At 40.2% G+C, this 27,160-nt stretch overlaps 1 protein-coding gene across 5 annotated transcripts in view; it reads right to left on the bottom strand.

The window, feature by feature from the left end:
• ITGA6 (integrin subunit alpha 6) overlaps positions 1-27,160 on the bottom strand; it is a 43,402-nt gene that overhangs the window by 1,887 nt on the left and 14,355 nt on the right. Inside the window, exons 2-25 of one of the 5 annotated variants that reach the window (XM_086465858.1) lie at positions 21,358-21,485; positions 20,862-20,941; positions 18,817-19,072; positions 17,168-17,299; positions 15,790-15,906; positions 14,586-14,796; positions 13,952-14,145; positions 13,732-13,820; positions 12,874-13,001; positions 11,141-11,236; positions 10,571-10,632; positions 9,054-9,211; positions 8,026-8,181; positions 7,471-7,586; positions 6,354-6,543; positions 6,183-6,266; positions 5,898-5,977; positions 5,675-5,752; positions 5,458-5,560; positions 4,286-4,459; positions 3,135-3,233; positions 2,610-2,720; positions 2,428-2,526; positions 1,957-2,082 (exon numbers count right to left, since the gene is read on the bottom strand). In XM_086465858.1, coding sequence (XP_086321984.1) covers positions 1,957-2,082; positions 2,428-2,526; positions 2,610-2,720; positions 3,135-3,233; positions 4,286-4,459; positions 5,458-5,560; positions 5,675-5,752; positions 5,898-5,977; positions 6,183-6,266; positions 6,354-6,543; positions 7,471-7,586; positions 8,026-8,181; positions 9,054-9,211; positions 10,571-10,632; positions 11,141-11,236; positions 12,874-13,001; positions 13,732-13,820; positions 13,952-14,145; positions 14,586-14,796; positions 15,790-15,906; positions 17,168-17,299; positions 18,817-19,072; positions 20,862-20,941; positions 21,358-21,485 — 3,067 coding nt within the window. Of the gene's footprint in view, positions 1-1,956; positions 2,083-2,427; positions 2,527-2,609; positions 2,721-3,134; positions 3,234-4,285; positions 4,460-5,457; positions 5,561-5,674; positions 5,753-5,897; positions 5,978-6,182; positions 6,267-6,353; positions 6,544-7,470; positions 7,587-8,025; positions 8,182-9,053; positions 9,212-10,570; positions 10,633-11,140; positions 11,237-12,873; positions 13,002-13,723; positions 13,821-13,951; positions 14,146-14,585; positions 14,797-15,789; positions 15,907-17,167; positions 17,300-18,816; positions 19,073-20,861; positions 20,942-21,357; positions 21,486-27,160 lie in introns of those variants that run through there. The other 4 variants (XM_086465859.1, XM_086465860.1, XM_086465861.1 and 1 more) reach the window with 4 other exon arrangements.

Below are 27,160 nucleotides of genomic sequence, written 5' to 3'. Positions count from 1 at the left end.
CCCTTTCATTACAAGCACCATGTATCTTTTAGCATGCACTAAATGTTAGTAAAGCAAGTTTATGTATCATCCATGTAGTCCCAGCTTTAAATCTTAACTCTGCAGTGTTGATTACCATCTCTCAAGCTTAAAAACTTACTTGTACTCTTAAATTAAAAAAAAAGCCTAAACCCCACTGCAACAGATCAACACGTTTTCTAAAGAAATAAACAAGAAAGAAGCTTTTTAGACCAAGGTAAACACCTGTGTGCATTCACCTGCACCAAAAGCTGAAAATCTATCGACAGAATGAGCAAGCAAGTACGATAGTTTGAAATCCAAAAGTTAATAGAACATATGCAATAAAAGCTTCATAGTTAGCCACTGCAACCATAGCATGTGCCACAGCTAAAAATTAAAAAAATACCATCAATTACCAATTACAGAAGTAGATCAATACTATGCATCAGAAGTAAGCCTCTCTTTATCAGATGGCTGAGCATGGATCTCAGCCTTGTGATATGTGGCATCGTAATGATCTTTCTTATTTCTCTTGAAGAAACCACACTACAAGGAAGCAAGGTATTTAGTCAATTTTTGTGGACTGGAATAAGTCAAACCTATTAAAACTGACTTAAATTTCCTTTGTGAACTATCTTCCCATTATCCCTTCACAGGCCAAAAGGAAACAACAAAAAAAAAAACCCCAACACAAGAACTTAGCAGTGTCTAGATCTGAGAACTTCTTGGACTAACTCAATCTGTAAAATAACAGAATAACCTGAGGTAAAGGATATTATTATAGAGGCATTTTGATAAATTTGTAATGTATCTGCTTGGTTTGGTTTGGGTTTTTTTAAGAAAAGCTGGCTGTGAAGAGCAGAAAGGAGCCTATACAGAACCTGTACAACACAAGAATTTGGCTTAAACCAATCGTGTAACTGTCTCTGAAGTTCCACGTTTGTCCTTCATAACAGGCACAGTGTTTGTCATCAAAAGCAGTATTTTACACTGCATGTGCATGTGTGAAAAATGCATGTATTCTCATGTGCAATAAACCACGAGTAGTAGCCTACCCAAAGTATTAATTCATCAGGAAGATTTGCAGCAGAGGCTGGGTATTTACTAGGAAATAAGGAAGCCAGAACTATCCTGCGAGAAGTGACCCGCAGCAAATAGTAGCTCCTGGGCAAAGCTAAGTAACTGCTGCAGTTTCTCCAGAAAAAGTAGGCGACAGATAGGATATTCTTCTTCACCTCTTCTTTCTTAGTAACCCTCTGCTATTCCTTAACAGCAAATACTAACAAACTGCCTGTGCCTGTAAGAACTAAGAATAGGAAGACTGCCCTGTTATACCTGGAATCACAATTAGTTGTAAAATGCCAAAGGTAGTTAGAAAAATAGGTACTTGATTTTTTTCTTTTGCAAATTGTTAACCTTTTGTTATACACTCTTATTTAGTCTTTTAGGATTTCTAAGATAAAAAGCCAATACTACAGAAGTTCACCAACACACTTGGCTACGTATTATTTCTGTACCTTTTGGTTATTTTTATCTACTATCAGTTTAATGGTATTTCTAATGTTACGAGAACAAAGCCCTGCTAAAACATTTGTAGATAGTTCACATGAAGTTTTACACCTAGTTGCAGAAGCCCAAATTAGCTGTATCCATCCATGTCAAAGTAACTATGGTCTCTGAACATTTGTCTCAAGTTTTGCCCAGAGCTCAAAATACTTCCTTTTGAGGATGTGGAAACAGAAAAATTTCGTAACAAGTCTTCCCATGTCACTTATTTTCATTCCAAATGTTGCAAAACTGAGAAACTGATAAAGGTAAGGTATGGTTTGGGCAGTTCTGCTGTGTTTTGAGTCCCAAGGAACAAATTAAAATGCTGAATCATTTGCTTAATTAGTTTGCTCTCTTTTCAGTTGTAGAGCATGTAAACATAAAATAACCAAATGAACAAAAACTCACCTTCCATAGTAAGAACACCAGCAGAGCAAGCATCAGTATTCCAGCAAAAATAGCCACTGAGATGATCCACCAAGGTACTCCTGTATAAAGTGCTACTGGTTTTGCAGGAAAGACAGTAACACGCACCTAAAGGAGAGAAAATAGGTGAAGATGGAAAGAGCATTTCAGAAGCACCCATGTTTCATATAAAGCTGCAATTTATGCAGTCTTCTCTCTTCTCTAACAAGATGTCTTCTCTCTCCTCTACAAAACGTTTTTGAAGAACAAGTTCCTACTGGTATCATTTCAATATGGTAGTGAATTTTTCCAACTCGATTAAAAGGTGAAAATGACCAGTGATTCAAAACTCAGTTAAAAAGCTAAACTTTTAACTACTTTTGGTTTAAAACAGTTTATTTTTGTTTCAGTCTTTGAGATAAGATGGAAACATCACAACCATAACAAATGGTTAGCATTAAATGCCGAACCTACCTGAGCAACTTCATTTGTGAGTTTAACATTTTTAGCTGCAGCAGGAACACTGATAGAAGCCCTAACAAGAATGTCCAGGTAGTTCATTTTGGAGTATTCCTGTTCCAAAATAAAATACGGACATCAAACACCAGACAGAAAAGAACTCTGACCTTCCAAAAATGGCAGGTAAGAGGACTTACTTCTAAGAAAGTGCTGTTCCACAGTCTGGAGCGCAGCACAATAGATGCCTTGCTGTCGAAACCCTTTAGGGGACATTTTATGTCCACACAACGTGCATTCACATTGCAGTCCTGCAATTGCAAATTTCTTAGGTAAATAAAAACACAGCCTCACAAATTGTTTAAACACCATCCACACCCTATGATTAAATGCATCAGATTATGCATTAGATTATATGCATCAGATATGGATTATATGCATCTAATTTGTGTGCAAGAACCAAAATCTCTTTGTGCTGACACCAGGAAAACACAATGAAGACACCACTACCTCTTTACTTTAATGCAGAAATTCTTTCCTGTTTCTGTCTCATCAGTAGATAATCTAAATGGTCAAATTTTAAAAGCATTGATACTTGATTTAAGATAAAAACAAAGCAAAGAGATACTTTCTTTCACCCTGCCTTTCAAACTCAGAAAAGCCCTCTTTCTTAGGAGTGTGGGGGGAAGTATCTGACCAAACTATAGTTGGTGCAGTATGCTTACCAGGGTCTTGTATTTTCTTTCTGAGAATAAAGAAAATGTCTTGCTGTCTGTAATCTGCTTCTCTGCAACCTCACGTTTCCTTCTTGAGTTATGGGATTCCTGAAAGAAAGAAAGAAAAAGAAAAAAAAAAAAAGAGTAAGAGAGTTTCAGTACTTTATTATAAGTATCTCTTAATTCTGACCCCATACAAGCAGATAAATGAGTTCAGTGAGTATTTTCTTGTTCCAACATCAGCCCATGAGTGACATCATTATATATCCCTACTTACCCACATTTATTGCTAATAGCAGAGTCAGGACCATTACTAGCGTCTGAGATTACCTAAAGAAAGGTCAACTGACTACTTTCTTTAACAGGTCAAGGGGGGTTTAGATTTATAAAGCTTTCAATGCTATTTCTGTTGTTTTTCTGTATAAAGGGTATTAATGTTACTATGCTAGAAGAGGAAGGTTGTGCTAAGGTCAGTAGATGCTTTTTTTTTTTTTTTTAACCGTATAGTAATTGCACTTACTGACATTTTATTCACCAGTGTAGTGATCTGACAAGAGTGGGTTTACATGCATTCAGTTTGAATGGTGAAAATTAAAACTCCTCCCAAATGACCTTAAGATTACATGGGGAAAAAAAAAAAAAGGGGGGGGAAAATGAAGCCTCAGGGTTTAGGAAAGAAAATTTTGCTAGATAGGCACAATGAAGGGCTATGAAACTTGCTTGAGAAATTCTTTTTATCATATTTGTTGTAAAGAAGTTAAAGTGCAAACCCTTTCTCTTTAAAAAAGTACAAGGAATTCCCCGAGGCTGGGGAAATGTTTACTGTTGTTTATTGTTTTCTGTGTAAGAACTCATCAGATTTCAATAATGCTGATGAAATTCATTAAAGCAATCAGCAATTTCATCCTGTAGGCATGCATGACAGCAGTGCCCACTGTACAAACAATCACCATGACATAGCGTCTGTCCTTCAGCATGCTACCCTCAGCAGCTGGTAAAGCGTCTCCTAATAAGCTTAACCCTTGGTACATTGTTCATGTATTGTGCTTGTCAGCCGCTTAAGATAAAATCCTTCTGGAGGCAAGCTCTTATGCCCTACTATCACATGCTGTGGTGCCTTCGTGTTGTACTATTCATGGACAGAAGGCAGGGTAACATACCGCAACATGCAAACTATTGATTTCATTCTCGGGTTGACAGGAGACTTTCTCCAAGCCTTTGGAATCTATTTTCATCAAATAAAGCAGCCATTTGCCATTACTAATTTCTTTCGGCCATTGGATGTCCAGGGAAGCGGTACCAAACGTTTTCAGTGGTCTGCCCAAGTTAGTTACCTGTTAAAACAAACATTCTTTAAACTGTGAAATACTTTCTAAAGGGATTTTCTTCTCAATGGAACATCTTCTCTAATGTTACTCACTTAGGCAAGTTCTAAGCATGCAGCTAACAAGAAATTTAAAAGCAGATGAAAGTCAAAACAGAATACAGTGTTGATATATATGATTAAAATTCCCTAACATGACCTTTAAGCTGTTGATTTTTAGAAATCTATCTTCATGTGAAAGGACAACTCCAGTTTAGCGTTAACAAACCTTTCAGTTACATAACTGAGGCAATTGTAAGTTTGTGAGGAACTCTGACACAGAATCATAACCAGCTGTTGCTCTCCTAAGTCTACAAGTTGTTTCCCAACCTATTTTTTGCTTTCTTAGTGTTACTGATCACAACAGCAAGTTCTAAAACGGACATTCTAACTGCTTCTAATGTAATACACACATACAGGTACAGAATGAAGTAAAGGATTGACAGAGATGGCCTTAATCCTGATAAACTACTATGTACAAAGACAGCAGGGCTTGCATTAATGATGTAGAAAAAGCAACTCTTTTGCTGATAAACAGAGTTTTTACAGAACCAAAATCGTCTCTCAGCCTTCTTGATTTATTACTTAGGCAGAAGACCAAAAGAGTGAAGTAGACCCGCGAATTCAAAGTGGCTCCCGCAGCGTCATCTTGTGCCTGCTCAGTCCCGCACGCAGTAAGTACGCGCACTCGCTGTCTGGGTGCGTCAGCTGACACCCGGGCGTGCCACGGTTCGGGTTGTGCATGAACTGCTCCAAAAAAAAAGTGTACAGCCTGCCCCAGGCTACACCTTCAAAATATGATGGTAAAACGTCAAGGCCTAAAGACGCTCTAGTCTGCAGTCAGCCTGCATGTTCCGATCAGGAACTCAGGGTTTTGGGACAAGCAACTTTTCCAAGTATTCACATGCATAAAGAGAGAAGCTGTTCATTTGATTAAAAGCAGCCGTTGGCGTAATCCAAATTACTCACTCTGAATTCGTACTCTATGAGGTTTCCAATATTATCTTCAGATTTCATAGCACTCTCACCAACGATGTTACCTCCAAAATATACCTGAGAAGGCTTAGCAACTCTGTTTAGGTGGGGGTGGAGAAGGAGAATGATCAGATTTTAATGGAGTCTGCAGCAAAACTGTTGTCCCCGGCCCCCCACCCCACCCCCGATCTGTTACACTACCAGCACTTACCCGGTGAGTGATAAAAGCAATTCAAGAACCACTTTAGCACTAGCTGTAATTGGAGTCGAATTAACTTGAGTGCTCGTTCTACAATGAAAAGGAAACGATGCTGTTTATCTTACAAATATAGCAGTTTTCTCTTTACTATTAAATTTCTGTTGTGAATTGAACAAATCAATCCAAAATGTTTAAAGCTATATAAAAACATAGCACACACACAAAGAAAACTTACGTTTCCAACTTCAGATTAATGTCCAAGTCTGTTGTATCAACATTAACTTTAGTGGTACTTAAGATCAGATAAAAAGTTACCTAGACAAGAAAGACCATCCATGAAACATGTAAACATTTTATAAAATATATTAATATATACAGTATATAGAAATAGACCATCCATCAAGTTCTAGAGTTAAAAAGACAGATACAAATTAAATTTCTAGTTATGACACACAGAAACTTTTGGTGACTGCAGTCAGGAGTCAGATTTTATAGCTTGAGTAAAATAGATGCAACTTACATTGGAATTTCTTTTGAAAGGGTTTCCAAGTTCACACTCTGCTTGAGAACCATTTTGGTTAGCACCACATGTTAGCTGTTTTTCCTGATTAAACAGAATACATTTAAAAGTAAAAATATGCTGAAAATATTCAAAAATTTGAGTCTGTCTTCCTTTTTTAAAAATACTTACAGGATAACCCCTCATCTCCCTGAAAGCAGAATACGTCAGACTGTCCGGAAAGGTTGCAATTAGTTTAGCTTCATATGCATCTTCACCGTCTTTCTGTGGATTTTTTGCATCAGATGGATTGTTTGTCACTGTTATTTCCAGGGCAATATCTTTCTGATCTTTCAGAACAAGCACTGGCATGCCATTTTCACTACAGAAACAGAGTGTACAGGGTTGTGTGCATTAGGAAAACAAATCTGTATTAAAAGTTTGCTTCTTACTATGGTTTACCCAAATATCATTCCCTCTGTTAGGGAAGAATTACTCTAAAACCATAAACACGTGGTTGGGGCCATCAGGTTTTTTTCCCAGACCAGTGTTTAACCTCTGAAGTGGCCAGCAGTTACCAGGATAGAACAGGCTCATACAGCCCTCGAGTAATCAAGAGGTCACAGTACTTCTGAACCAGCACTTGGACCTGGCTCATGTGTAACGGTGATTAGTTTTCTCTGAATAAATCTACTGACCTACTTTTTTCTTGCTACGTAGACATGGTTTTGGCTTCCGAGGCAGGCTGTGGCACTCGCTGCTAAAGGTGATTGGCTGTTGGCTCTAAGTAAACGTACTTCCTTTTGTTTGGTTTACATCTCTGTAACTTCACTGGCCCTCCAGGGAGCAGGGCTGTTAGGTGTGTGTTATGGTGAAATGATTTCCCTGTTCACTTCTCTGTAACTGCTTGTCTTAAGGCTACTAGACTGTAGTATAGCACCCCAGCATACTCACCATCAAATTTCATCTCAAAAACAGCTGACAGTATCACTCACAATAAACTGCTGCGAGGCTGGTTTCGTGTCTCATTTCTCCAGGAGCTGGAAACCTCATTTTTCTAACTTTTAGCCCACATCTGCACAGTTGGTGGCCACCTTGTACCCATTTGACTCTGTACCACTGCTCTTCTTCTACAGCTCATCCCCACTCCCCCACCTTCCTCGTCCTGACGGGTCAGTACTACCACACATGGCTGTGTTTGCCAGACTAACAGAACAAAGCTGCTCTATCTCCCAAAACTCTCTCTTAAAAGTTCTTTTAAGCACTCATTAATAACTTGAATTTTAGCAGTGCATTAATCAAGGCTTACATGGGTAAATAAGTAAACCTGTCTTCATTTCCTTCTCTAGCGCAAAACCGGTACTGAAGTTTCAGATTGCTTTGACATTCATTGTCTTCTCCACATCCTTCTTTTAAGAACTCCACCTAAATAAAACAAAAGCACTTTTACTGCCTGCCATGCGATACTAGCTTAAAACAAGATTGCTGATGTGCTCTGCATAAAGCATCTACAGGGAGCTCAGAGACACTTTCCTGGATAGAGTAAGATTTTAACCTGACTCTTCTTGCCTGTCAAGAGAGTTTTTCTTTGTGAGACACAGCCCTTGATACTGATAATTTAGAACTCTAAATGTGACTAAAAGGCAGAGTTAGATAATGCTACATGAGAGGTATACTTCTAATAAGGAAAAGTGTCCTTAAGTCTGATCCTTCAAGTTTATAACAAAATATAAGCTAGTAGTTACAAGCCCAGCGCCCCCCCCAGTTATTTCCTTTGGCCATAATTTAGCTTTCTAGGGTCTTTAAAAATTCAACCGTTTATCAAAGTGCAGAGTTATGGGAAAATATTATATTAAAGGCTTACTTTTGTGGTCTTGGTTTCAGATTCATTTGAATTTAGAATTGGTATAAGATCTGGAAGTGCTCTCTCTTTTCTTGTGGATGCTGAGGTAGACTCCAGGCCAGCAATTTTAACACTAACTGATATTGGAATAGGGCGTAGCTTATCTTTAATTTTTTCCTGTTACAATATTTAAAATGACGTAGTTAGTGTACAGCGCAGAGAAGAAAAAACAAAGACTAGCTTTTGATATACATTTTAGAACAAGCAGTAAAGCAAAATCTCTTCTGCTACATTTTGCAGTATTAGAACTATTCGCTGTAGAAACCCAGCATTTTCTAAAAAATGTTCAAGAACACAAGGAGCCTAGCCCTACCGTCTTTTTTTTTTTTTTTCCCTGGCTTCCCAATCTGATGATTTGTCTCACTGTTAAGAATTCCTGGGAACAACAGATGGTAACTCAGGCAAGTGAAATTCACACTACAACAGTAAAATAACACACTTTCTCCCTGTTGCATAAGTTCAAGCTCTTTAATTTTCTGTGGTCAAAAGCAGCCTTGGAGGCTGGCTCCAGGTAGAGAACTTGTTCCTCCCCTAGGGCAATGCCACCTTTAAGGGCCGGTGTAGCAGCCACGTCAGAGACCAGATAGCAAGCTTTCTTGTCCTGCCCATTCATCCCCTCCAAACTCATGGGTTAAAATTCCTTTCTTGGCCAGTCACACTGTTAAATTGGGTAACAATTACTTCTGTGGAAACAGCTCTCCTTTTTGGCATGTATTCCCTCTCTGCTGTTCTAAGTTAGTTCCGCTCTGTTGACCTCCAGAGCATGCTGCAGTGGCTACAACTGTTATTCATACTTTCTAAGACCGGAGGAAGCGGCATGTGTGCAGGGACCAGTAAGGTACTACGTAACTATGGTTATTTTCTACTTTTGAGGCTTTATATTGCATGTGACCTGTAAGTTCTATACAAAAGTACCATGAGGCTGAAAAAGAGTATACTTTGGTTTTAATTGGATCTAAATGAAATTAAAATAAAATACTCTGCCTTACCTGCAGTACAAGCTTCGTTGTCACACACTCTTTTGAGTTCTGCCCCCTTAGGGTTGTGCTTGCGGTGAACTGATCAGACAGGTGGTCTTTGAACCGCACCCTCGACGGCAGGCCTAACTGCCGCCTCTCATTTTCTGCTTCAAATGTGTAGTTGATCTCTGTATGAAGAAATAAAGTAGATCACTAGAAAAAGAACCCTTCCCTTATTAGAAAGAACTCTGATTTCTCCAGGTATGATCTTACAACATTTTTCTAGAAGACTGTTTTCAGCCAGGGCTGGGCTTCACACTTTTTCAGTTATTTACAAAACTTGGTCTCCATCTTTCAGTTTTGTTCCTCTCCAGTTGAGGACCAGATACCCTGTGCGTGTATCTAAAGGCAACTTCTAAACCAAATCCTTTTATTCCAGAAGTACCCCGTCACTCCAGCATGCAGAGCTGGCTGGAGGAGCTGTAGTTGCTGCTGTGGAGCCAGCAGAGGGCTGAGATACAAAGCCTTGTAAATACTCTGACTCGGCTGTCCTTGATTCCTGCTTTGTCCCAACCAGCACCTAAGCAGCCAGCAGGATTCTGAGGTCAAGGTATGCTGTTAATTTTAACACTGAAAGCAAAAGCGTGACTGGAGCTTTCTAGTTGTGTGCTGAGGCACGTTCTGACGGATCTGAACTCTATCTGTACATCTTTTAATCCTCCGTATTCACCGAGCTAATTCGATGTTGCAAGGACGGGAACAGCACCGAGCGTGCCAGGCCTCGGGAGCAGGCAGGCAGGCACACGTGAGCCGCCTCCAGAGCTGGAAGCACTTGACCTGTTGAAGGACCAGGACCTTATTCAGGCACAGCCTGTGGATTTTACAAGTAACTGAGAAACTCAAGACAACACAGGATGAGGAGGTAGTATGGGTTTAAAATTCTTCTCATTTACTCTCAAAACCCTACACAGTTTTCTGAGGTGTAGTTAACAGCAGCATTGTAATGAGAAAAAAAACCAAGATACATTTTTAACTGTATTTATGGCAGAGTTTTCCAGGCCCCTATTAATACAAAGATTTTTTTTATGTCAGTTCCCGATTTCCAGAAAACCGTTTTCATGAATACAGCACACTGATTTACAGGGTAGGTCTCCAATAAGAAATAACGCTTACTAATGACACATAAAATGGGCTTTTGAAACTATTTTCTAAAGCAGTGGTAACGTAGAGAGGCAAAATGGTTTTGGTCGGTAGTGCAGCCATTTCCTCCCTGGCCATTTCCTCCCCTTTTTACCTAGAAAGCTTCAGTTCGGTCTGTCATCAACAGAACTTCCTAACACACCAGCGTGACTCTAAACACACGTTACTCTAAATAGAGATGATGAGAAAGCCGATTGACCTTAGTATTGAGGCACATTTTAAATTTGACAGTCACAGTCTGAGATGAGTCACTAAAATTTGAGTACTATTCTTCCATCATACTCTCTAAAGAAAAAACAAAAAAACAAGTGACAAACAGATCAAAAATATTTATCTTCAAAACTTACTTATTCTTGGATTTAAATCCCTGGGGTTTGCAGTGTATTGAAAACATGCTTTCACATCCATCCTGTAAGAAGTGCCAAGAAATTAATCTTAATTTTAATAAAGCATGGTCCTACAGACTGGAAAGTTTTAATAGTCCATTGGCTGATATTATCAGTCTTAAGACTGTGGTTTTCATGTTAGAACTAATTTGCTGCTTAAACTGAATTACAAAGAAAGAAAAAATGGTTAATAAGCAATTAAAAAAATTTTTTCTGGCATTTGCTCTTACATCTCTACTCATGAGAAAGCTGTTCAAGTTAAGAGACTTCTACATGTTAAAAGTCTTAAATGGAAAGTGACATTCATTTTCAAAAATGGACATTATGGACAGACCACATTCCACACTCTGCCTTTAGCACAGTACTCACAGCCAATTCAGGATGTCAAAATGATCATGTGTAGACACATTTGCTTAACCTGCTTGACTGTCGTATCCCTTCACTTTAACGTCACCACTGACTGAGCAGATTTTAACAACAGAAAACTCAATACACCAAAGCTTCTGATATAATAATTTTTTTAACATTTACCATATTTCACTAGGGTCCTCAGGGTTCTTCTTCTTCAGATCAATTCTGTCAGGCTGTACTGTAATGCTTCTTCTAATGCTTATCACAGGCCGCGATCTTCATTTGGGGGGAAAACGGAGAATGAGGGGAAGAGGTAAAAAAAGAAGGAAAAGTTTCTGTAAGGACTAATGAAACAATTCATGTGAATCCCAGATGCCCTCCACACCTGCACTGATTTGCAACAAAGACCCAACAAGAAACAGGGAGTTTAGCTTTGGTAATGCTTAGAGACAAAAGAAAACTACTTAAAGCTAAGCAAAGCACATCACCAAAACCAGCTACAGTTGTATTAAATGCCTGACAGGGAAGCGGGGTACACGAACGTGATGTTGTGGTTGTCATTTTATACACATACAAAAACTGGAACGTTCAAAGCGATGGTTCCCAGCCCAGCCCCTGTGAACAGCTGCAGGTACTAAAGTTCGTTCAGATTAACATTCACAGCAGCTTTAAGGGAGCCTGGCTGGCTGCGGGAAATGACGGTTTCACTTCCCAACTCCTCTGCTGTAACCATAACCCAGCCTGACAACTGTTCTTGTCCCTTCCAAAGACGAAGAGAAAGGAAAAGACGGTTCACATGAACAAATGAATGAATTGATCCCACTCTCATCACAGCATCTAAGGGTTGTTTAAAATGGCTGGTAAGCCACCTCTTCCTTTTCTAGCAAATTTCTTTTAACTGGGCCACCCCTTTCCCTGTTTGTCGCCATAAAGGTTTTCATTCTTACCTTTGTAGAACTTTTTGTACTGCCCTTATCAGCAAATGATTAAAGCTCCTTTTGTGTAAGCAGAACACCTAATAATTTAACCAACTTCCCTTCCACCTACTCTCTTCTAAGAACATTCCAATTATGTACACAGTTACTATACACCTTAGAGATGGGATCATCAAAAAATTGTAGGAAAGGTCATTCTGCCTGAAAGGTAGAGTTGTTTTCATCCCCAGAATTGAGAGTTTCTGCTCCTCCTCGTTTGGGACCTGACAGCAACCACCAAAGACCTGAACTTGATGCACCATTCACAGCCCTGATGAGGAGACAGTCCTCTTCCTGCCCATTACTAGTGATTCAACAGGACATTAAACTGGACAAAAAGCATAGGTCTGCAAAAGACTGTGACCTCATCTCCAATTAAGGTATGTGCTACAGCAATCCAAGAGGATCCTACCCACAGGGCTTCCTCACAGCTGTTTCACGGACTCCAGTGCAACCTCAGCAAGGCCGTGTGCCTCACTGCTTTTGGATCCTCAGCTACAGGAAAGGGGTTTGGTTTGGTTCTATCTTCAGTGAAGCAGGATTAGATGTACGTAACAGTAGCAAACAAAAGCTCTAGCAAACGTATCGGTTAACTTCTCCTTTCTTAAGGCAAAATAATTACTTATCACCCTTAATTCCATCAAAGGACACGGGCATCCAAGTAAGTTACCGCAGGGTAAAGGTAGGGTAGACACACCACACCGACTGTCTGCATCCACCCTCTCACCCTGTATTGATACAAGGCAGCATCTCGATGAGAAAAGGGGGACAAAGTAACAAACCGATTTATGGAATGTTTCCCCGCCCCCGCAGAATGTACAACTTCCAGAAGGAAAAATACACTCCAGACCAAACAGCTTTTGTTACTTTAAGCAGTTTGTTTTTAAAAAATTAAAACCAAAACCTTGGTGTAATCAGTTACGGTTCTATATGGAATACCTGAACACAGACACAGAATCTGAAAGGGAACCAACAGCAATATCAGGGTAGGAATTTTTATCCAGGTCCATGTTTCCAGCAATAGAGTAACCAAAGAAATTGGTGCCTGTTTTTTCACCATCAAGAATCTAAAGAGCAAACAGATTGAGGGAATTCAGACATTCAAAAACTATAAAAGTGAAATAAGTAACAAGTGAACATTGTTGTCTTATGGCCAGGGGAAAAAAAAAAGAGGAGGGGAGAGAGAGAGGGAGAGAAGAGATAGGACCAATGTGTTCAGGTAAATGCCACTGAAGTGCCAAGATGATTTGCTCTTCTTCCAAGAAGTGCCAGAATTGACTGTTTTGCATAGAACGGTTGCCTAGCTTATCTTTATTGACAGCATTTATGCAGTATAGGCACTTGAAACTGAAGAAGCATTCTAACAGTATTCTAGGAAGCTCCATTCTCACCTTGCAAACTGAGCACAGTGGTCCTCAAGAAAAAAAGGCATAAACATCTTTAAATAAAAGAGTGAAGTAGTAGGAGATGCGAATTATTCAAAAAGAGAAAATTAAGCAACTAATTATTTCCAAACCCCCAAATTTATTTCAGAAAACCAAAAGTTACACATCTGCATGCATTTTTCCTTCTCTACACATTATTGGTGCCAAAAGATTGCCCCAGAAAGAAAAATGCATATTCGAATCAAGAATTCCTCATCTTTCTGGTCAGCAGTGCAGTCTTTCAAGGGTCCTGTGACTTTCCTGCATACCCACGACCCCACTAATAGTAATGGAAAGGGAGAAGACTGATATCCCTGCCATTCCTTTAATATTGTGCAAGAATAATTATACATAGCAAAGGTTATTTCAGTACCTGTGCTGGCTTTGTATTTATTCCATTCTTGGATCCGTGATAAACGTACACTTTGCCAAAACCATCATATGGAGCCCCAACTGCGATATCTGTTGAAAGCAAGTTGCAACATCATTCTTACTCTTTCTGCAGCTTGCAGTCATGATAAGGGTAAGATGTTCCAAGTGTGGCATTAGCAGAGAAGTCACATACATTCTTAGTGTAATTGCTCCTCCCTCACCTGGATATCCGTCCTGATTGATGTCCCCAACATTTTCAACAGCAAGACCAAACATGGAGTCAGTGGTTCCATTTAAGCGAATAGGTTTTACTCCTTCCCACTTGCCTTGCCGGTTAATGTAGATATACACAGCACCACCGATGTCTCCACTTCTGTCAAAATACTGCGGGGCTCCAACAACAATGTCCTGCCATCTTAGAATTAAAGGGAAAAAAAGCAGTGCTGTGAACAATGACTGATCAGAGCGTGGTCTCAAGGTCAACTAGCCAGAGAGCTGCTGAACAAAGATGGAAAAGTACATTGAAGCAGTTGAGCAAAAACAGCTCCACTGATACTAAAAGCTGATTATGTTCCCTTTGTGACATGCACAGATCTTCTGAGGCCTCCTTTGGGTATGAGATTTGTTTCTTCTTTGTTTACACTAATTGTTTAAATTTAAATAAAACTCTCTTTTATAATTAGAAATGTAGACTGTGTCCTGACTGGTTCTCTGGGATGCTCGCCATTTCCTCCAGCAAAACACGGAGGATGGGATTTGGCATCCCTTGTATTTCTACTGTGAAAGACCAAAGCAGAAATAAGCTGGATTGCCATCCATCATTCTGTAGGCAGCAGGAGTTAACCAAGGCCATACCCGTCATTGTTGAGATCCACGACAGCAACGTCGTAGCCAAAAGAGGAGGCCAGCCCTTCTCCTTCAAACATGTGCTCGAGTGAAAGTGCTCTCTGATTCTTCTCTTTTTTCAGTAGAACAACTGCTCCGCTGTGGTTGGCTCTTGGGGCACCGGACACAAAAGTCATCTCATCCTGGGAGACAATTCCTTTACCAGAGTCCAGTGAGAAACCTTTAACAGAGAAAGAAATAAAATATAAACAAACAAACTAACAGCTTGTATTGTTAACAGGAAAACTCAATTCCCCTACTATATTAAAGTGGTATATTGAATAGAAGTTTTGTCTGAAACAGACTATGACATACTGGGAATTCTCCTTTTCTGTTCGGACTGGTGGATGCACGTTTACAAGCCTACACTCCTCCATACACTACATTTAAGTATTTCCCCCACAAAACCGCTCACTCAGATCTACTCTTCATGGACACCAAATACAAGATCATTTTTGAACATACCAGCTTAGAAATGATGCCATTTTACCACTTGAATATAGCTCAAGTATTTCACCTCTGGCAAAATTATTCTAAAACTTCCCAAGTACAAACCAGTATCAGTCCATTGCAAACATGCAACATGTACCGCACAAGCAGTGTCTTCTATGTGAACGATGTACACGGTATTTGAGAATCACCATACACAGTAATGGTGGAATTCGCAATTTTGATTTAATGCAGCCCTGAAGGTCATATTCAAATTAATTTAGTCTTACGTGTTCTTTATAAAAGTCAATACATTTTACAACATATGAAAAACTGAGTTAGAAGAACATACTGCCTATACCAATGTATCCAGTAGAGGCCAAAGGAGAAAAATTAACACACATTGCAAGAAGAAAGATAGTAGCCAGCAGACAGAAATCTCCCATCTGAAACTCTTCACCACTACTATGAAAATTCTCAATTACAGCAATTCACAATGAGACAGTTTCAGAAAAATTCAGAGTCCCATCTGGGTGAGGGATGAGAGGGTTCAGAGAAATGCATGACAAATCGGCGTTTCTCTGAAGCCATGTTATTTTTCAAGCTCCTCTTCATCCAAATTCCTGGTTTTACATGCTTTTACTTGCAGCGTATTTGAGATGAGGGGGGATGGAGGGGAAAGGATCATGTCAAAGGTCTGGAGATTATGTCTGACCGGATGCTGCCACCTCAAGTGGTCACAAACCTAAGTAGCTATTCATCATTACATCCACCGATTTGTCCACCTGTATGCCGGGAGGCAATGTTTTGTACACAAACTGATCTGGGTGAGTATCAGATACAGCTGCCAAAAACAGAAGACCTGTAAACACGAGTGAAAGATTGAACAGAAAAAGTGAAAGATTGAAGAGAAAAAAAAGAGTAGTTAAGCAAACAGCTACAACCACGGTTATTTAGCACCTACACAGAGGGAACAGCAACACCAGTGAACAGCAGGCTTGTGTGGAAGTGGTTTTGATTCTGACAAATCAAAGGCAGCATTGACATTTAGGAAACTAATGCATTTGTTATGAAACTGCAAAAAGTCAGTATTCCTTTGTTCACAGCAAAAGACACCTCCTCAGCACTCCTCACCAATTCTTATTTCACCACAAGAGGCCATCAGTTTGTCTGTCTTTCTAACATAAGCTCTTGTGACTTTTTTTTTTGGTTACCCCCAGTGATTACTGCTGATATTTAACAGAAGTTTGTGTTCTATTTCTTCTAACAGATATGTAGCTCTACGTTTGCTCCTTTCTTGACTTGCTTTTACTTTTTGTATTAGCAATGCCCTTCCCATCTGTTCAGCTTTCTGTCACTCACACTGACATTCCAGTTCCAAGTTACCATAAGTGTATTTGTTGCACATGCCAAAAGCAGTGGATGAATACACCACAGAAATCTGCACTGCAACAGAAAGGTTCTTTACACTTCAGGCTTTTCCAAAAACGCAGCATAGCCTTTTCTCTGCACCAACATATCTCAGTGGTGTACAGTGACATCCACTGACTTAAGGACATGTTTTGGCTTCCATGCGTGCACAAAGTGCAAAAGATCTCCTGCAATACACACATGTTTAAAGTATAAACACTAGTCATACTATGGTATTTTAAAGGCCTGTCAAAAAGTGCCACTGGAGTTTTGAAAACTTGAAGGATAAGAAAATTGCACTCACCTACCAGGAGAAAGAAACTGCAGTCTTAAGAGTTACATCCAGAAACCCAAATTGTGATAAACCTTCTGATACCGCACGGCAGAGCCCTTGTGACTAAGGGCTACAGATCCATACACTGTACTAACCATTAGAGCGATTATAATCGCTCCCTGAGAATCTGTAGGTCCTCATCACAGCTCTCCAATCGCTCATGACATTAGCAACTCTTCTAGGACCTCAGCAGAGTATCATCTTGCACTTAAAACTGGCCCATAAACGTGGAGGGAGATGCGAATTATTCGAAAAGGTTAACATGTTACAGGGTCCACAAACGAAGGATTTTCTGCTCCCACTCCGTATCGCTGCACCAGGCTGGGTTCACAAACGTTTAAGAAGCCTGAAGAGATTTACCACATGTGCTTGATCCTACCTAAGTAACTGTTAGCTGGAACAGGAACTAGATTCTTATCTTGGCGGCTCTCATCACCAACTTCGTAAGGCCCATCATCAAAGATACCCAGATCATAAAATGTCTGATTCTTTTGCTCTGCACGAACCACCCCTGAAGAAATGAAATGATAAAATAAAAGCAAATGAATGGCAAGGGAGAAAAATAACAGATAAATGGTTCCAAACTGACATTAATTATGATGAACGAGCTAGTGACTGCTGTTTAAATGGGACAAACACAAAACAGGGCACTGGGTGAAGGTGTTTTCAAAAGGCAATGGATTTCTAAGTTCTATCTGCATGCCAGAATCTCACGCTGCTTTACAGAGAGGCCATGCAATGATCTGGAAAACATGGGATACTAAGAAACTTCTCAACAAAAACATGAGACCAACTTGGTCAGGAACCACCCTCATCCCACAATTCTTAACCTCATGAAGCCTCTCTCAAAAGGGAGGCAAGTACACAGGAATACAAAAACCCCACAATTTACTGTTCAGCTATGACAAACACCGGTGACATATTTAGAAAACATTATTTAAGGGGACAAGAGCTATTGTTCAACAAAATGTGTGCTTCCCTTTTATCAACGGGCATATTTATAACATTTTGGCAAACACAAACATGTTTTTCCACCGTATGAAAGAATACTCTTTACGACTGATAGACTGTCAGAGCACTTCTCTGCAATTAAAGGAGAACAGCGTCTGAACTCAATATGCTGTTTCAGCTTGGTCAGATTTTGTTGACAGATATGTGGAAGATTAAGTTTTCACTAAAGTACACCTTGTGCCAGAGCTTAACTCAAAGATTTTGCATGGTTCATATAGAAGGCACAGGTGTATGAGGGGAAAAAAACGGTAATGGTTCGAGGATCAGATGTTCTAAAGAGGGAAGTATTTACAGCTGTTGGTGTAATGAAGTGTGACGGGAAAAATCACTTTAGGAACCAGAGACAGAGCTGGCCATTTAGATGCTTCTCAATAAACAAACAGAAAATCTATGGGTTTTTTCTCTTAAGTTTTGGAATAGCTCCTAGATGATACAGAGTACTTGGCTCTTAGACAGACAGATTATCCATGGAATTTTACATGGATATCCATGGATTTAGCTAGACATTCATGTAGTATTGCTTTGTTCAATTATCTTCCTCAATCCTGTATTTAATTGAGGAAGCACTACTTTCCACAGGCTTCACAAAGAATGAAGTGGCGAATACTGGAGGATAAACAAAGATCTCGGTGCAGCTATCTAGCATTTGCTCAAACGCAGGAAAAAAGGTTGGTCAAGTAACTTTAAAATTTAGTAACTTGTTCCAGTGTGGAAGTCTCAAAGCAAGTGCTCAATCGCATCATAAGATTAAGACTAATAAGGGAAAAGTTTGCTGTACATATGTGCAAGTCTCTATTCATAAATAGAGATAAATATCCCTCAAAGATATGTAAAGGAACTTCAGTAAACACTTTTGATACAGGAGCATAGCATTATGTGAAAACAGGGTAAAATCATTAGATCCCTATTATGCCCTCCCCCCTCCAAAAAAAAAAAAAAAACAAACTTAGGATGCAACCCTTGTGGGCAATCTCGGAGGAAATGGGAAGGGTAGGCAGGAAGGAAGCCAGGTCGTACCTTTCCAATTGTAAGTGCCTGGGGCACCAAACACAATATAATGATAGTCTCTAGTAAAAGTAGCAGCAACACCTTGCTGACAGGAACCAAACTTCTCATGGCCTCTTAAACGACCATCACAAAAACTCCATACTCCATTATCCATATCATCTTTAATAGTGAGATCCTGGCTCAGCACATAGCACCTTCCAATGATATCCCGGGTTTCCTGCACTGTGTTTACATACTGCCTTTTCTCATAGCGATGTGCACATGTCTGCAAGACAGAAGAAATAGTAAGTGATGATTTCTGTATGTTTGAATGCAAGTCATCAGAGAAGGCTGGTCTCCTTTAGCAGTACTTCACACCAGCAATGCTGTGAATCACCTAGTAGACACATCCATATTGCAATGCAGAGAGGCCACCGTTCCCTACGGGTGACATATGGGAAAAGTTGGGCGTCCGTGGATACAAGTCAGAGCAAGCAGCTTCACGGTCAAGGAAGGCCACATGGTTAAATCCCTCTTCTCTGTGGGATTTAGGGTTTTTAGCCCTAAAGCCTTCCCTGACACCTCTCTCTCAAGAAGTGAGAATCAACCTCTCTCTCCGAAAGAAAGAAATGGCTGTGCTTCCCCACAGCTGTCAAAGTGAAATGACTTACATGCCTGTGCAGGGCATGAGGAGCTGGTTCAACTGTCATCCACCCGAGACTAATCAGAACTTACCCCTTCCAGAAAAGTGCCACAAAGCAGATGCCAAATTCTCTTCCAGTGACGGGCAGGGAAGTTGTTATTGCTTCCTAAGTTGTATGTTCCACTTACTGTCACTGGGACAGGGCAGCAGCATTGAGGTTCCTTAACCTTTTAGACTGCTCCCTGGGAACAGAATTCTTATCAAATATTTAACACAAAGGATGAATAGCCAGTGGGTTAAGTGGTGTAATCGCCAAACCACTGTAAAAAGAGGTGGAACAATCGAATCCCTCTGCCAGCGGTGTTTTTTTGCAGAACCAGATGTAGTAGGTGTGTGAAGAGCACACACAAACCAGGTTTCTCAGCTGACATACCTGTTCTATGGTTCCTATCAAGGCTTAAACATTAAGCACACACCCAGCTGCTCCACACTTTGAGCACTGCAGTGCTGCCCCACTGCACAGTGACCTTCGGGCTGCCCACACCTCATCTACTAAGTGTATTTCCCTCCTATCACTTACTTCTCAGGAAAGACAAGACAGCATTAGTTGATGATTAATTATTCAATGAACAGGACTCTCTCTGTCTGCTCTTCCCCGCTTCGGGTTCTGAGGCAGACTGAAGCAAGTTATTACTGCCTCTACATCCTTAAGTAACTCCAGATTCACACCCTGAATTCACATACCTACCTCCAGTTTTGGAAGCAGGACGTTAACCTGCAAGAACACAATTAGATGGGGAAGCTTCACTGCACACCCATTGTATGATATAGCTGGTATCCTGCAGCACCACAAGAGGTTTATTTAACTGAGAAAGAGCTAAGAATGTAACATTCTCTGGTAACCCCTGAAAGCTTTTTCTCTGTGTATTGTATAAAATAAAGAATACCTCTGTATTGCATAAGATAAAGAAAAGCTAGTAGTCCTACTACAGTGCAATGGCCGCGTTAATTCATAGGAGCAGCTGAGCCAAAGTCCCTGATGAAAGTTAAAGCAAGGCTCATCGTCCTGGAAAACACACTGATCATAGCCCACAACTTTTACAGCCTTATCACACTATTTTTCCCCAATTTCTGTAGCCAGTGGTATTTAAAAGAAAAGTGTGTATCACAGAAAAAAAAAAAGTGGACACCCTGAAAATGAACTGTCCATCCTAGACTGTTACAAAGGTTATAAAGAAAGGCTAACTCATAATTAGAAAAACAAATTTAAGCTTTTACAGTCTCCAGTGTCTGTCTTTGCTCGGGAGACATTTAAGTCCTTACAAGAAATCCCAGGAGAGTTACCTTTCAGAAAGCTGTATAGAAACACAGACCATTCAGAACATTTACCATAGACCCAAAATGTTTTTACAAGTTAGTCCTTTAGACTTACCACCACATTTCCTCCTGGCCCCTGACTCTGGACAGTCACACCCATCCACTGGTCTTCTTTACTCTCCATCTTTGGGTCAGCTGCAGAGTATCATAATAGAGCTTCAAATATTAACAGTTAACTACTTTTCTTTTTCTTTTTTTTTTTCTTTTTTAAAGTCCCCATCAGGACAGGCACTTCATACAGCACACGGGAGAGTCTGCAGGTGGCAGTGTCTGTACATTTTATCACCAACAACATCCATTTCATTAAACACTTGTAGCATATTCATGTCACGTCAATTTACAAAAGAGTAAGAACATCCAAATCTACCACGATTTAAGCATCTCATGCTATCTTAGCAATTAAGCTACAACATATTCTGAAGCAAAAAAAGTTATGTATAAATCCACCAAAGCAACTGTCTGATGCACTCACTGCCTCTGGAAAGGACCATACCAAGTAAGAAAAATCAGACAACTGTCTCAATCCAAAACAAAAGCACTGAAGAACTTACTGTCCTCATCAAATATGACACGTGTGCAGCGTGTATTTGGAGATGCGATGTCACAGCTGTACAACCCTCCTGTCCTGTTGGCTTGTTGGGATGGAAAGGCCTTTTCCCGAGGAGCTCCAACCAGCAGTCTGCAGGGAAAGAGAAATAATTTCAAGGGATCTATAGAGGGAATATTAGAAAAGAAGAAGACAACAAAATCAGGAAGTGTTTTCACCATGTTGCTGGAGGTTTGTCATGCAAAACATTGGAAGATGGATGAAGAGCTACATCACAGCACTGCTCCTTAAAAGACAACAAAAGGGGCAGGGCTGTAAAGTAGGAATAGTTCTGCAATTGTCGGACCTGCAAACCAGTATTATTATTACTGCTGTTATTGTTGCAACGTTCACTCAGATTGATTCATAAAAAGTTTTTTAAAAGTAGGTGTCTGACAGGTTTGCAAAAACCATCCTTCTATCAGGGAGACAAGTGGGGTATTTTTTGCCTTACTAGAAATTGTTGGCACGGGTGGGAAAGTGTTGTTACTAAAATGACCACAAACCCCCAAAACAGTGAATACAAATGCTTTCAGGCTCTCTTCTGGTTTTATGCCAGTCCTGTGCCACTGTTTGCGTGAATTTACGGGCACCTTAACATCTCCGACCCATGAAGCAAAGCAAGATCTCTCCCGGCCCACGCAAGTGTTCACTGAACTATTCCAGGCTCTGTGCAAACATGCACTCCCCCTCTCTACTCCTTTGGCCAGATACTACATTTTCAAGCTGAAAACGTTTTCCTCCCAACAAATCTCTCAAGAACAGGCCATTCCCACAAAGGACTTAATTTCTGCTATAAAGAGGCCGCTCCAAGGAGACCCCCTTAGACACTGTTCTGGTACCCAAACGCGAAGATTATTTTAAAAACTGAATAAAGCAAATTTTCTTCCTGTATCAACTGTCACCCATGGGTATTGTCACAAAATCACCAGTAGACATATTTACTTGCAAAACAAGGGTCCTCAGCCAAAAGAATTCTTAGATTGTCAATGTTTCTTTGAAGCATCACACACACACTAAGCACAACTGCCTCTCAAGAGGCTACCTGAAACTACTAACAACCAGCATGCCGCAGTTCATGGAAGAAACAAGAAACTCAGCTGAAAAAATGAGGGTGTGAGAACAGCGTGTGGACAGGTGCAACACACCAGGTACGCTGGACAGATGGATGGATGCTGAACCAGACTCCATGTGTTTCCTGACCCTGGTACAAAACATCTGAGAGAAGAGACCCCTGACATTACAGTGTGAAGGAGGGCAAAGCTGGGACTGCAGTTGGATCCACAAGGCTCAAAGAGGAACTCAGACCCTCTTCAAGGCTTCAGCTATAGAGTTTTGCTCAAGAGAAAAGCTTTTCTGCTTGCTTTATTGCAGCAGTGGGACAAAGCACACTGCTGTCCTTCACAATGCTATTCTTACTAAAAACAAGGATCACTTTTATTCATATTCATATCTAACAAATGGATCAGTTAAGATCAATACGTAATTTTTTTTCACTAAGAAAATATTTATTCAATGTCACTGAAGTAATGAGACACAAAATGAAACAAATGTATTGCGAGAAAACACTTTTTTTATAACAGAAAATTACATCGGTATTGTGCAACAGCCGAGTTTTCACCACTTTCATAGAAATAAATTCTCCCACAATCCCTAACTTGCCCTCATGAAGGTAACCCCCGAACGGTGAAACCTTCAGGTAAAATATTTGCTTTTGATTGATACACATATAAAATCAGTACACACAGTGTGGGTGGGTTTTGGTTTAAAGTGTTTCCTTCTTTTTCCCCTACATATGTTTGGCATCTTTTTCAAAGATTTTTTCAGAAACTTAGCAGTCATCACAAGAGTTTGTAATCTAAACAACCACGCTTTTAGAAAGGCCATTACTAACTTCATTTTCTAATTTTGGCAACAGTGCATTCAACTGTAATCTCTCAGAGTACTTCCTCTGCAAAGCATCTGTTTCTGAGCTATTCCTAACGTGGGAATAGATATATTTTCTCCTCAGTTCTGTTCTCAGTCCTGGGAAAGACTGATGAGTTGTTGGGTTTTTTTAACATTAACAAACATAAATTTAAGAAAGTAGAGGCACTGATTTCCTAACTTAGAAATTTTTATTATTTCTACTTTTTCATTCAAAGCTTGGGGGGTAAAAATTATGTATCAAATTTCACTTACAGAAATTTGATCAGAAACCCTTTGTTTCAACACTGCGAACACAACTAAAAGCTTCTGGAATTGAAATACTTCATTTGGTTTAATTCACCCATCTGCACACTACTGACAGCAGTAGCACAAGAAAATGATAATCCTGTTCTTCTATGGGATAGCTAGACTATACCCTCTCCTGAGCTAAGTGACACCTTCTACAATATACCATGATGCGACCATGATCTTGATGACAATTCAGCCAGAGGCAAGACCTACTGAGGCATCAGGAATAAACAGCGTAGCCAGCGGAACATACAGTGGAAAGATGTGCCACCTGACATAAGACGCCCCAAACATTCAATGGCATCTCAGACACCTGTTGAAATCAACAGATGAAAAATGCAACTGTTCAGCTTTCTTTAAAAAGAAGAAGTGCCAATCCAACATGATCTCAAAGGAAACAGGTGACCTCAGACTTTTCCCAGCGCTCATAACCCCTGCTATTTTCCCCTAATTTTGCATAAGTTTTTTCCCCACTGTAAACAAAGTATTTCAAAGCAGACCTATTTAAAACTCTCCAGACTTCAAAGAACTTTTGTCAGGAATCCTGTCACTAGTCTTCAAGGCTCATCAAACACAAAAATCTTGAATCCTGTTAGGTACATCACTGCAAGTCCTTACTCACAACACAGTTCAACAGCAGCACACACCATCAGCAGGCGCTTGCAAAGGATTGGATTGGTTCAGATAGATACTATGGTAAATCCTGAAATGTATTTTCAAGTAGCAGCCGAAGACCCATTAAAAAGCCTAACTCCTTTGTACTACTTCACTACTTATCTGCCCTAAAGATCACAGCAGAGAAGACTAAAGCTGTGTTTCCAGGTTCTGCAAGACAGATTACTACAGATGATGATCATAAACATTATGAGGAATGTAAGTAAGAAAGTCATGTGTGTCTAAGCTTCAGCTGAGTAAATCATGCAAAACATAAAAATCCCTTGTCAAGCACACTGTGACGTGATCACTAGAGCTGCTGTTCACCTTGCCTACTGTTCAAGAGGTATGTTTCAAAAGTCAGAATTCTGTTATAGAAGCCAAATTACTTCATTTAAAAATAAAAGTGTGCACAAAACCAACAAATATGATACAGACTATGCACCAGTGTGAATTTCATCGTGACTGCGGCAGTCCAAGTGAATTGGCTTCTACACTGAGCTGTGCTACGTGCTCCACAGAGGCCTTCCAGACTGAGGACACATTTCAGTCATTACTGTATGGCTACTTACTCGCCTGTGTTTTAATAGAAGAATTTTAATCAAGTTTGAGCTCATTATGCCAAAAACAGGTTAGGTTTTTCTGTATGTTCCATTTTAGCTTTCTCAGTGGCAAGCAAAACCTCCTCTTGCAAAAGGAAAGAGGTACGGGGAGGGTGAGGAGGTGCTCTCCTAGCTGTTGCTACCTCCTTATACTGGCAGATGAAACACTGAGATTAAAAACAAAGAACTTCCTCTGCAAACAAGGACTGACAAAAACAAGTTCTTCATTTCTCTCCACCCATGATCACAGTACGATTCATTTTATTCACTGGGACTTCTCACTGAAGGTGTATGAGGGCTACAGTCACTACTTTCAATTCAGGTCTGAATGCCCAAAGTCAGGCTCCCGAATCCACATTTAGATATCAAAATAAGGCCCCAATGTTAAGACTGCAGCGTCAGAGACGAAAACCTCAGAGACTCCAACATACGGACATTTTACTGGCTTTCTATCCTGTGGCAGGTTTGCCTTATTACTATGCAGAGAACAGAAGCTCAGCTATACAGTATGCTGAATGTAAACCTGTACGAGCATCAGTTCCTGTTGGAGCCTTAGCTTTTCAGGATTTGTGTTATGATGACTTAGTATCTAATGTTTACATGAGCTAAAAGTCAGACAAAAAAAAATAATATTACTATTCCTCATGTAAATTACAGAATCAGATGCTTCTTACTACTTGAATCCTGTTTTTCCCCATTCATCTTACTTAAATATATACTATAAACTGCTTAGGTTTTCCCTGAGCCAATCAGACTGCACAGGTGTTAAATTAGCTTCTATTAATAGTTCATTACATTACATTTCTGTAGATTAAAAGAAAAGGCTACCAAGCAACAATGTTGGGAAAAAAAAAAAAAAATAATCAGAATTCTCTCATATCCTGGCACAAAACTACAATGCTCTTTAGCTCCACTTACACCCCATAATTAAAACATGCACCTTCCAACAAACCAAATAAATCAGTCCTGTAGCTCTATTGGTTGGAATTAGGTTAATGATCGGTTTCTCTCAATTACTTCTCGGAGATACGTGATAATGACTGAAGTCCCACTGCCAATTATGAGCATCTGCTGGCTTCCAGGGACAGATTTACTCCCTTACAACTCTGGATTCATGGCCAAACTGGAGATAATCCTGTAAGATTAGAGCTCCAGGCCTAGCACATGATGCCAGTTTAACTAACTGACCTCACTGAGACACAAGTTTGGCTCAGGTGGATGGTGCCTGCATTGCACAGACGCCGGTGACCCCAGCTGCACCTGCATGCGCGAGGCACAGGCACAAAGTGCAACAGGGACCGGCACGAGCCCCTGCTCTCAAGAGAGACCAGTGTAGCACCACATCCCTCCGCGTGACCTAGGGCACAGCTACCCCCACCCCACCTCACTCTGATATGACATCACACCTGAACGAAACAGCTGAGGCAAGAAAGACTCCAGTTATCCTGAGCGCTACTCAAGCCTCAGAAAAGGCATCAAGACACCTTACCGACTTGACCTAGATCTGGACCAGACCTTTGGATGACATGCTTTATAAACCCACACATTTCCAGGAAGCGAAAGGAGATGGGAACTCCCTGCCCAGTCAGGAAGACACCAGGCCTCAGTTTGTTGACTGCTGTTCACCAGCGTTCAGCAGGAACAGCTGGGTGAACATAAAGAAGAAAGGCTGTAACTTAATGTAATCAAAAGTAGCCCAGAAGAGTTACTAAAATCCAAACCAAAATACACCAGAAATAGCTTTCCATTTTACCAGGTATTACAGACTATAAAGCAGTAGGGTGCAGATTTTAAAACCCTTCCTGCTTTCGTCGGTAATTTTTGAGAAGTTTAGTAGGTGGCTGTGGCTTCTTAGCTTGTGAAAACAACAGTGAGAACTGAGAGCAGTTTCTGCTCACGGCTATCTGAACTCCCTCCAGTATTGCTCAGGAAACTACCCTGGTCCCTTCCAAAAGGAAAGCTACAGTTAAGATGAGAAAACCATATCAAAAGAAATCCAGAAAACCTCCAAGCTCCTGGAAGTATTCCCTCACTCCACAGTGAAATTCTTTTCCTCACTTATAGCCTGGAACTGTCTAAGGACAACATACGATTTCCACAATATACTTCAGAGAAGAAAAATTATCAGCGATTTATTACAGTTTTGGAATAAACACTTACTCAAAACAAATGAAGTCAAAGGAGGGAGAATACCTTCAACATTTTTTGAAAGCAAATCCTGTTCATCAAAGTAAGAGGCTTCCACTGAGTAAATTACATTTTGATTTAAACAAATACAAAAAATACCACAGTCTG

Source organism: Leptosomus discolor, chromosome 5, assembly GCF_034619465.1.
Source record: "Leptosomus discolor isolate bLepDis1 chromosome 5, bLepDis1.hap2, whole genome shotgun sequence".
NCBI lineage: Eukaryota > Metazoa > Chordata > Aves > Leptosomiformes > Leptosomidae > Leptosomus > Leptosomus discolor.
The sequence above is the reverse complement of the archived record's forward strand: the minus strand, read 5'-3'. Positions and strand labels throughout refer to the sequence as shown.